This window comes from Bufo gargarizans, chromosome 2 (genome assembly GCF_014858855.1).
Source record: "Bufo gargarizans isolate SCDJY-AF-19 chromosome 2, ASM1485885v1, whole genome shotgun sequence".
Lineage (NCBI taxonomy): Eukaryota > Metazoa > Chordata > Amphibia > Anura > Bufonidae > Bufo > Bufo gargarizans.
The window spans coordinates 505,840,392-505,852,711 of record NC_058081.1 but is presented as its reverse complement, the minus strand read 5'-3'; the positions used below and the strand labels follow the sequence as shown (position 1 = coordinate 505,852,711).

Here is a 12,320-nt window from a genome sequence, read left to right as displayed (position 1 = left end):
CATATTTTTAGGATATGCCACCAATGTCAGATAGGTGCAGGTCCCACCTCTGGGTCAATACAGAGATCTATTTATATCCAATACTGTGACAAGGGGACATCTTCTTCGTCTACACAAACATAGAAGAGGATTCTTTACGGTAAGAGCAGTGAGACTATGTAACTCTCTGCCTGAGGAGGTGGTGATGGTGAGTACAATAAAGGAATTCAAGAGGGGCCTGGATGTATTTCTGGAGTGTAATAATATTACAGGCTATAGCTACTAGAGAGAGGTCGTTGATCCAGGGAGTTATTCTGATTGCCTGATTGGAGTCGGAAAGGATATTTTTGCCTCTAAAGTGAGGAAAATTGGATTCTACCTCACAGAGAATTTTTTTGCCTTCCTTTGGATCAACTTGCCGAACTGGGCGGACAGATGTCTTTTTTCAACCTTACGAACGACGTCACTATCCAGGGTTTCAAATTTATTTTAGAAACAAACTTGAACTCACGTAGGTGTATACCGATACTTTAGGGTAAGATGGTTTCCTCATAGATATGGGATGCTCTAACCTATTAAACATACATGAATGTAAGAAGATATACCCATTAGGAGAGGACAACCGATTCTGGCGTCAGCCTAGTCTTCGTTATAGAAGAAAAACAATATACCTAAAAGGGTATTTCCACCATAATAAGGGCTCTTTCAGAAAAGAGAGCTAGGCCGGAAAAGAAGGACGATTTGTGTGCAGTCTGGTTTTCTTGCACAACCAGTCACTAAAATGGGCGAGTGTTGGAGGAAAACAAGAACTAAAAACAGTGCATGCTAGGACTTTCCATCGGTTTGTGCATAAAACTGCACAAGGACTATAACAGATCAATGTCCAGTCCGGGGGCTGTCCATTCTTCACTACGACATCAATACCACTCATGCATGGAGTTTGTATGTTCTCCCTGTGCTTGCATGGGTTTCCTCAGGGTACTTCGGTTTCCTCCCACACTCCAAAGACATATGATAGGGAACTTAGATTGTGAGCCCCATTGGGGACAGTCCGATGCAAAGTCTGTAAAGCGTTGCGGAATATAGTAGCGCTATATAAGTGCATAAAATAATAATAATAATCTGAATGAGGCCAAGCAACAGCATACTGCTAGGATTAGTCATCACTATCTGATCATGATAACCAGACGACGCCTAGTTTTGCACCCCCTCGTTACAGTAGGACTTTATATATGGTAATCTTTCCTCATAACTAAGACCCTCCATGCCCCTTATCAGTTTAGTCACTCTCCTTTGTACTTTTCCCATCTCCAGGGCATCCTTTCTATGGACTGGTGCCCAGAACTGAACTGCATATTTCAGATGAGGCCGCACCAACGCTTTGTAAAGTGGTAGTATTAAGTCCATGCCGCGTTTAATGCATGACAATATCTTGGTGGCCTTAGAAGAAGCTGATTGACATTGTATGCTCTTATTTAATCTATGATCTACAAGGATACCCAAATCCTTCTCTATAAGTCACTCTCCCAGTGCTACATCACCTAGGACATATGATGCATGGAGATTATTACTACCAAGATGCATAACTTTACATTTATCCACATTGAACCTCATTTGCCAAGTGGATGCCCAATCACTCAGTCCAGAGACCAAGTCAGCTTGTAGTTTATAGACATCTTGAAATCCAACATGGCTGAATCTAGTTTCCACTAAGACCTAAAAGACGTTAGGTAATTGGTGTATCACACTGACATTACTTCAATGTGCATGGGCAGTCTAATGCCCCAGGCCGTCACTATAGAAAGTGAACCACTGTGACCGCAATGGTGGTCTTCACAGGGATGTCATAAAGGAAGCCCTCAGAGAAGTTTGAAGCAAGCAGCATAGCCCCATCATACTACTGATCAAACCCCAACCATCCCACATTAGGAGTCTACCCTCATCACCAATAAAGTATTTGTCTTTATCTGATCCCAATAGTTGAACCCCCATTGATCAGGAGAATCAGGTCTCCTGTTCTTGTATGAATGGAACGGCGGTTGAGTATGCGCCATTCATTCCCTATCAGACTGGCAGAAATAGCCGAGCGCCGTACTGAACGAATGCAGCAGCTACGTGCAAGCTCAATCTAAGCTCCATTCAGAGACACAGAACCCCCATTCTTTTGATCGGTGGGGATCTCACAGATCAGATACTTATCCCCTATCATTCGTATCTAGAGACAAGTCCTTTAGGCGTCCGCCATCAGAGCCTTCCCCAATTCTAGCAGCTATCAATCAAAGTAACTTCACTGGTTGCTATGGGCAACTGCTCCACGCTTTTTGATAAATCTCCTCCATTTACCCACATATGAAGATACATCGAAGCACAGAATATGGAACGGACACCCAGTGTATTAACTATAACCCCCCCTGACCCTCCAGGTCTCTTGTGTCTTCTGGCAAATTGTACATGTGACTTGCATAAGACTCTAGTAGCTCTTTTTTTCTCTTTTATGCAATTTTTGTGAACTTTTGTCACATGATTATCATATTGGTCAACGAGGAGGAATGTACGACCTCAGACCATCCATCACGACGGGAAACAAAACAGCACCCTACCGGCACATACACTGCACCTAAGGGCATTCCTAAAGCAGAAATTGCATGAACGGTGGTCATTTTGGTTAGAACTGGGGTCCTGGGTTCAAATCCAACGACTGCATAGAGTTGTATGTGCTCCACGCGTTGATGGCGGTTTCCAATACATACTGATGGGTTCATTGGCTTTCTAGGAAGCAGTACCTAATGTATATGTAAAATCTGGAGATCAGATTGTAAACCACATTGGGAATGTGTATTGATGTGACGACAACCTAGTGTACAGCGCTGCAGAATATGTCGGTGCTATGTAAACAGGAAGTCTATATAAATGTATGTCTGCTGACTGTAAAGCACTGACGAATACGTCGTTGCTATGGAAATCAAGCATATTATATTATTAGAGGGGTAATCATGCCATAAGCACAGTGCAGTCAGACAGTACAGCCTGGTGACCACCTCGTAGCACTGTACACAATGTAATGACAGCACAGCATACAATGCAGGGTATTGCATTACCTGGTCATTGTATTCCTTCAGAGCTGATTCAGTCTCCTCATGCTTCCCCGGCCTCACTCTTCCCAGCACCGTCTCCAGGTCCATGTCTAAGCTGAAAGTGCAGGAAACTTAAATATAAACTAGAAGCAAAGCCCTTTCTTTTACATTCTCACAGAGCCTCCCTGTCTGCGCATGCGCCGTCATACACACACTGACCAGCCCTGTAACTCGTATTCTGCTGGTCGCGGCTCTACCTAGCTTGATTCTGTATAGGCGAAGTGCGCAGACTCAGTCAGCATGATCATTCATTCGGAGATCAGCCTAACCTGCTGGCCCCAACCTATCTCGCGTTAGTTGCAATGAATGGGAGAAGCGCGTGTTATGCGTCAAGCTTGAACATCGGGGGGTTTGGTCGCGGTTTATGGAGGCCGACATGTTTTTGGAGTTTTATTGGTTTGATGTGAAAATGGTGTATCAATGGGGGTATAAGGTAGCAACCATTGATTAGTAGCAGGTGTAAAGGATTTTTTCTATGTTTTTTATTGTCAAAATTTTGATATTGGTTACCTCATGTGGAGTCATGTCAGTTCCCACATACAAGGCGTGGAAGGTGAATCCCACCTGGGTGTAGGTGGGTACTGGAGCGAATTAGGGAGGTTGGTATAATGCCAAGTTGGTTATTTTACCATTTGAGGGGAGATGTATAAAACTGGTGTAAAGGAAAACTGGTTTAGTTGCCAATAGCAACCAATCAGATTCTAGCTTTTATTTTCCACAATCACTCTGAAAAATGAAAGGTGGAATCTGATTGGTTGCTATTGGCCACTAAGCCAGTTTTCCTTTACACCAGTTTTGATAAATCTAACTCTTGGACCTCAAGTGACAAGACCTAACCTTTAACCCCTTAACGACCAGCGCCGTACATGTACGGCGTAACCGGACGTGACTTAACACCCAGCGCTGTACATGTATGGCGCAAGGTCGGTGGGGCTCTAGGGAACGATCGGGGGGAAGTCGCAGCACCATGCCTGCTCTTACCGGCAGGCAGCCATGCCGAGTAAGGGCAGCATGGTGCTGCAGCTCCAAGGGCTGCGATTGGCTGATCAATGAGACCGACACATCGCAGCGCAGGAAGCTGTCAGAGGTATCGGGGAAGTGGCAGGTGCTGAACAAGTCAGCCCTGGTCACCTCCGAGATGAGGCAGGGGACACCAGTGTTTTGCCAGCGTTTCTATTGGCTATAGCCAATGGCAGCGCTATAGCCAATGGCAGCACTATAGCCAATGGCAGCGCTATAGCTGCACAGGAGGAGGCAGAACTTACCTGCATGGAGCCATTCTAGCTGGTGACTGTATGCAGAGAGGTTCTGTGCTGATTGTTGGCTTGCTGTGACTTGTGGTGCACACCATAGCGATTTAACCCCTTTCCTTTTGAAAAGAAGAAGAACATCTAGAATAGCTGCACAGATTTATTTATTTTTCATTTGCAGCTGTTCCAGATCCCTAAACCACCCTCCATCCCTGTCCCTTTGTGAGAGTAGCTCCGGGTACACCCACAAATTCCGCGTTTATGAAGGGAGAGATTTCCGGAGAGAACCCCCAGAATGCCCCCCCCCCCATCCTAGTCCTGAGTTAGTGGGAAGATAGTGTGGGACTTACTGCACCCACTGCTGGATAAGGGTTATCACCTCTATGTGGATAACTATTATACCAGCATACCCCTATTCAGGTCCCTAACTGCCAGAGGTACTGTGGCTTGCGGCACAGTGCACAAAAATCAGAGGCCTCCCTAAATCCCTGGTAGGGCAACCACTGAGAATGGGTGAAAGTAGGGCTCTCCTCCATGAGAAAATGCTGGTGGTTAAAGAGGACCTTTCACCAGAAAAAAGTATCTAAACTGACTATACAGACGTGTAGAGCGGCGCCCAGGGATCCCCCTGCACTTACTGTTATCCCCGAGCGCCGCTCTGTTCTCCGGTTATAGCCTCCGGTATGTTCATAGTTAGGCTCCACCCAGGGGAACCTGCCGCGGTCTCCTCCTATGCTGTAGCGCTGGCCAATCGCAGCGCTCAGCTCATAGCCAGGCATAAAAAAATTAAAAGAAAATATATATATATATATTTTTTTTTTTTTTTCTCATGCGTCAGTATTTCGGATTTGCAATGCACCACAATCTCTGCTGTGTAAATGAGGTTTAAGGTGTGTGTTTGGTGGAGGCGTGCTTCATTTGCCGCTGTATGTATGAAGGTATTCTCCCCTAGAAGCATAGCTCCGTTCTAAGGTGCTGCTATACATCTTCCATGTCTGTGTGCTCGAACCCTTAGGCTATATTCACATTAAAAATGACCGTCACACGACTGTTTGAAGAACAGTGGTAGTCTATGGGGTTATTCACACTACCAGTTTTTTTTTATGTCTTATTTTGTCCATGGTGGCTGCACATGGGCATGGGCGCACATATGGTGGCTGCACAGAGGCATGGGGGCTCATATGGTGGCTGCTAAGAGGCATGGGGGCACATATGGGGCTGCTAATAGGCATGGGGGCTGATGAGAGGCATATGGGGGCTGATAAGTGGCAAGGGGCTCTTATCTGAGGTCTGATTGGGGGTCATTGACATTAGGGTCTGATCTGAGGTCTTACAGTTTTTGCACTTTGCCTCTAGAAGACCTACTGTGCGCCAATACAGCAGGCTACGAGCACATATGGGGTGTTTGCAAAAAGGGGAGAAAATGGGGAACATATACTGGGGTGCATTTTCTCCTTTAACCCCTTGTGAAAGTGAAAAACTGGGATCTGCTAGTAATTTTTCATTTATACAAATGTGTGCTTTGAAATCCTTTCTCTAGTATTTCTGCCTTCTGTGAGACACCTGTTTGCTGAAAAGTACCCTTTCTACCACTTACAGCACGCTACAAGTACATATGGGGTGTTTCCTGAATTGGGAGAAAATTGGGAACACAACCTGGGGTCCATTTTCTCATTTAACCCCTTGTGGGGAAAAAAAAAATTGGGTCTGCTAGTAAAAAAAAAATTTCCACAAATATGTGATTTGAAATGCTTTCACAAGTATTTCTGTCTTCTATGAGACACCTGTTTGCTGAAAAGTACCCTTTCTACCACTTAAAATGTTTTCCGAAATGGGGTCACTTCTTGGTAGGCTTGCACAATATATCGCCAAAGCAATCGCAATTAATCGCCATATCGCAATCGCCAATTGGCCGACCCAAAAATGCTGCAATTATATTATCGCTTTATAAGACAAACTCCAGTGCGCCTTATAAAGCGATGGTTGACTTTTTACATGGCTGACACGGATGTATCGCTGGCCGCTATGCTGCACAGCACGGCCGGAGATGCATCAGTTACAGTACGGGGAGGGAGGAGGGGGCTGGAGGCAAGTCGTTATTTTAATGAACAAATGTTCTTTTATTTATTCTATTTATCTGTTCTGTGCAGTGCTATTAAGAAAATGGCAAGTTTTGTATTTTGTACTTTTGCAGTAATGCAAATATGTTATTTAATTTAGTAAAAGATGTTTTATTTTGAATAACACTGTGCATTTCAGTTCTTGAGTTAAGCATAACTACGTTTCAGCATTATCAGTAATTTGTGTGTGCTTTTGCCTTGAAAATCCAAGCAAATAGACCTCTAGCACAATTCCCTTAAAATATCGCATCGCATACCGTTATCGCAATTTTTAGGGCCCTAATCGCAATCGCACAAAATTCCCATATCGTGCAGCCCTACTTCTTGGGGTTTTTCATTTCTGGGGACCTCAGGAATTTATTTAATGCGACATGGCACCTAAAATCCGTGTCTGTTTATTCAGGCCTGTCAGCAAAATCCATATTTAGCTGTTTGACTCTAGAGCCCTGCCATGCGCCCATACATCATTTTTTAAGCACATATAGGGTGTTGGCGTATTCGGGGGGAAATGGGGAACAAAATGTGGGGTGCAACTTTTTCTGGAAAAAAATCTCATTTTTCATTTTCACAGCCAAGCGTTTCCTAAGGCCTTATGCACACACCCGCATGGCTTTTTCAGTATTTTGCGAAATACGGATGATGTCCGTGAGCATTCCGTTTTTTGAAGAATGGAACAGCTGGCCCCTGATAGAACAGTACTATCCTTGTCCGTTATGCGGACAATAATAGGACATTGTCTATCTTTGAATGGAACAGAAAAATGGAAATACTGAAAGGAAAGTGATACGGAGTACCTTCCTTTTTTTTGCAGATCCATTGAAATGAATGGTTCCATATACGATCCGTATACGGAACGCAAAAACGGAACGGAAACGGAAAAAAAAAACGTTCATGTGCAAGAGGCCTAATTCTGTGAAATGCCTGATGGGTCAAAGTGCTCACTACACACCTTTAAATATTCCTTGAGGGGTGTAGTTTCCAGAATGGGGTCACTTTTGGGGTGTTTCCACTGTAGGGCCACCTCAGGGTGTCTTCATATGCGACATAGCTCCCAATTACCATTTTGCTAAATCTGCTCTCCAAAAGCTATATGGTGCTCCTTCCACTCTGAAGCCTTCTGTGCGCCCATACATCAGTTTTTGAGCACACATGGCGTGTTTCTGTAAACTCCAGATTCAGGGTAATAGATTTAGAGGAGTTTTTGGCTGTTACCCCGGATTCCAAAAAAGTTGGGACACTATACAAATCGTGAATAAAAACTGAATGCAATGATGTGGAGGTGCCAACTTCTAATATTTTATTCAGAATAGAACATAAATCACGGAACAAAAGTTTAAACTGAAAAAAAAATGTACAATTTTAAGGGAAAAATATGTTGAATCAGAATTTCATGGTGTCAACAAATCCCCAAAAAGTTGGGCCAAGGCCATTTTCACCACTGTGTGGCATCTCCTCTTCTTCTTACAACACTCAACAGACGTCTGAGGACCGAGGAGACCAGTTTCTCAAGTTTATAAATAGGAATGCTCTCCCATTCTCGTCTAATACAGGCCTCTAACTGTTCAATCGTCTTGGGCCTTCTTTGTTGCACCTTCCTCTTTATGATGCGCCAAATGTTCTCTATAGGTGAAAGATCTGGACTGCAGACTGGCCATTTCAGTACCCGGATCCTTCTCCTACGCAGCCATGATGTTGTGATTGATGCAGAATGTGGTCTGGCATTATCTTGTTGAAAAATGCAGGGTCTTCCCTGAAAGAAATGACGTCTGGATGGGAGCATATGTTGTTCTAGAACCTGAATATATTTTTCTGCATTGATGGTGCCTTTCCAGACATGCAAGCTGCCCATGCCACACGCACTCATGCAACCCCATACCATCAGAGATGCAGGCTTCTGAACTGAGCGTTGATAACAACTTGGGTTGTCCTTGTCCTCTTTGGTCCGGATGACATGGCGTCCCAGATTTCCAAAAATAACTTTGAATCGTGACTCGTCTGACCACAGAACAGTCTTCCATTTTGCCACACTCTATTTTAAATGATCCCTGGCCCAGTGAAAACGCCTGAGCTTGTGGAACTTGCTTAGAAATGGCTTCTTCTTTGCACTGTAGAGTTTCAGCTGGCAACGTCGGATGGCATGGTGGATTGTGTTCACTGACAATGGTTTCTGGAAGTATTCCTGAGCCCATTCTGTGATTTCCTTTACAGTAGCATTCCTGTTTGTGGTGCAGTGTCGTTTAAGGGCCCGGAGATCACGGCATCCAGTATGGTTTTATGGCCTTGACCCTTACGCACAGAGATTGTTCCAGATTCTCTGAATCTTCGGATGATGTTATGCACAGTTGATGATGATAGATGCAAAGTCTTTGCAATTTTTCGCTGGATAACACCTTTCTGATATTGCTCCACTATCTTTCTACGCAACATTGTGGGAATTGGTGATCCTCTACCCATCTTGGCTTCTGAGAGACACTGCCACTCTGAGAAGCTCTTTTTATACCCAATCGTGTTGCCAATTGACCTAATTAGTGTTAATTTGTCTTCCAGCTCTTAGTTATGCTCAAATTTACTTTTTCCAGCCTCTTATTGCTACTTGTCCCAACTTTTTTGGGGATTTGTTGACACCGTGAAAATTTGAATCAACGTATTTTTCCTTTAAAATGATACATTTACTCGGATTAAACGTTTGATCTGTCATCTACGTTCTATTACAAATAAAATATTGACATTTGCCATCTCAACATCATTGCATTCAGTTTTTATTCACAATTTGTTTAGTGTCCCAACTTTTTTGGAATCCGGTTTGTAGATTAAAATAAAAAAAAAAGTGAAATTTTGAAATTTCATTCCCATTTTCATTTAATTCTCGTGGGGCACCTAAAGGGTTAACAAAGTTTGTAAAATCCGTTTTTAATAGCTTGAGCGGTGGAGTTTCTAAAATGGGGTCATTTATGTGTGGTTTCTAATATGTAAACCCCATAAAGTGACTTCATTACTGAACTGGTCTTTTGGGGTTTGAAAATGTTCTTAAAAATTTTAAGATTTGCTTCTAAACTTCTAAGCCTTTTAATGTCCCAAGAAAATAAAATGTTATTTTCAAAATGATCCAAACATAAGGTAGACATATAGGGAATGTAAAGTAATAACTATTTTTTGAGCTATTACTATTTATTAGAAAAGTAGAGAAATTGAAATCTGGAAATGTGGAAATTTTTCCAAATTTTTGGTAAATTAATTATTTTTTATAAATAAAAATGAAAATGTTTAACTTATTTTTACCACTGTCATGAAGTACAATATGTGATAAGAAAACTGTCTCAGAATGGTTTGGATAAGTAAAAGCGTTTGAAAGTTATTGCCACATAAAGTGACAGATCAGATTTGCTAAAAATGGCCTGGGCAGAAAGGTGAAAAATGGGTCCTGAAAGGGTTAAAGGGGATGTCTGGGTTCAGTTCCCAGGGAGCCCCCTGACATGAGCATCGGATAAGACACCACAAAATGCAGTGCAATCTGAATGCAACATGTTATAGAGCAGTAAATGCTGAGCAGATATATTGGGGGGGGGGGGGGGAGATTTACCAACTCTGGTGTAAAAGAAAACTGATTTAGTTGCCCAAAGAAACCAATCCGATTCCAGCTTTCATTTTCCAAAGGAGCTAGAGAAATAAAAGACGGACTCTTATTGGTTGCTATGGGCAACTAAACAATTTTTCTTTTACACAAGTTTTGATAAATATCTCCCTATAGTTTTGTGGGAAAAGATTCAGTAAAACTTGTAATTTGTACATTTTAAATCTCTTGTCTTTCTGACTTCATTGTTCACACGGGGAAGGTGTTATCAGTGATTGATAGCATTCTCTGTGTATGTGTGTATACAGAGATAGCTTTCAGTCACCATTAGTTGTACACAAAGGAGGTGTTATCAGTGATTGTTAGCATTCTCTGTGTATGTGTGTATACAGAGATGGCTTTCAGTCACCATTAGTTGTACACAGGAGAGGTGTTATCAGTGATTGATAGCATTCTCTGTGTAAGTGTGTATACAGAGATAGCTTTCAGTCACCATTAGTTGTACACAGGAGAGGTGTTATCAGTGATTGAAAGCATTCTCTGTGTTGTGTATGCATAGCTGTCATCACTGATAGTTGTACACAGAGGAGGTGTTATCAGTGATGGATAGCATTCTCTGTATAGGTGTGTATACAGAGATAGCTCTACACAGGGTCTTAGCCCAGCGGTCTGTGCCTGCGTTGCTGCCCCTACCCGTGGGCACGGGCGCCGGGCTCCCTCTTTCCCTCCTGCTGCTATGCACCGTGCTGACAGGCGATAAATTCCCATTTACAATAAAAAAAACATTTGGGACCACAAGCAGACATTATACTGTATGGGGGGCTACAAGTTGTAGCCTCCTCCATTAGTATGATGTCTCCTTGTTGCCCTCATACAGAATGTCTCCTTGTGGCCCTGTACAGTAATATCTCCTTGTTGCCCCAATTGTATGGGGTCCACAAGGAGACCATACTATGTTGGGCCACAAGGAGACATTCTGTATGGGCCGGGTCGTGTGGGCAGCAGGCAGCGGCCCAAGGGAGACCTATACTACACATGACATGGGCTGGGATGCTGGGCAGGCAGCGGGCTGTGAGCCACAAGGAGACATTATATACTGCATGGCCTGGAAAAGGATGCTGGGCAAGCAGTGGGCCACAAGGAGTCACTATACTGCATGAGGCCACCAGGAGACATTATACTGTGGACTCAGGAACTATACTGTAAGGGGGCCACAAGGTGACATTATACTGTAAGGACAACAATTTTTGAAGCCCCTCCCTACTCAGTATAATAAAGTCTTGTGGCCACCATACAGTAATGTCTTCTTCTTGCTCATGTATGGGGGACTCATGATGACTCATTATTCCCTAATGCCTGCTATTAGAGATCAATGTGCTGACACTAACTGCAGCTTGTAGGCAGGAAGGGAAGCAGGCCAGGGCCACAGAAGACATAGACATACCACCTTTATTTATGACACCGTCCGTGACCCGGGCTGGTTCTATTCTATGCTTTAGGGTATCTCACTCCTGTTCCTCTGCCTTGGCTTCGACACTCCTCGCAGGCCAGGAGTCGGGCGATGTGCGAACTCTGTGTGAGGAAGGAGTCTAGAGAGAAATTTCCAGCGGCTGCCTCGCTTGTGTGCTCTGATTCTGACATCCGATGTCGGTGGGCGGAGACTTGAATTTGGGAGCGAGGAGGAGTCAGGGACAGCCGAGGCGGGAAATAATAAGTTTGTATTCAGAATCAGAGCACATGAGCGAGGCAGCCGCGGGAAAAGTCTTTCCTGACACCCTCCCCCACACAGAGTTCACCACATAGAATAGAACCGTCCCAGGTCACGGATGGTGATGTCAGATGTTGGTGGGCGGAAGCAGATTTAGAAGCGGTCAGCACATATGAGCGCTCCTATGACATCACAAAATACTGTGGTTATTAGGAATCAGCAATATCGCTGTTTTTTAATACTGCGCGAGCATGTCTCCTCTCCCTTGGGAGGCAGCACGTACACACCCTCTATCTCCCCAGCCTATGGCTGAGTTGTTGAAAGTATTTAACCACTTCAGCCCCGCTAGGTGAAACCCCCTTCATGACCAGGCCACTTTTTACACTTCGGCACTCCGTTTATCGCACGGTCATGCAACTTACCATACAAATGAATTTTACCTCCTTTTCTTCTCACTAATAGAGCTTTCATTTGGTGGTATTTCATTGCTGCTGGCATTTTTACTTTTTTTGTTATTAATCAAAATGTAACGATTTTTTTGCAAAAAAATGACATTTT

General features: G+C 43.6%; 1 protein-coding gene across 1 annotated transcript in view; it reads right to left on the bottom strand.

Annotated features, from left to right (window-relative positions):
• Positions 1-3,308, bottom strand: part of RIC8B (RIC8 guanine nucleotide exchange factor B) — a 63,720-nt gene extending 60,412 nt beyond the window's left edge. Inside the window, exon 1 of the mRNA XM_044281275.1 lies at positions 3,078-3,308. Coding sequence (XP_044137210.1) covers positions 3,078-3,161 — 84 coding nt within the window. The 5' untranslated portion in view covers positions 3,162-3,308. The remainder of the gene's footprint in view (positions 1-3,077) is intronic.
• Between the last annotated feature and the right edge of the window lie 9,012 nt (positions 3,309-12,320).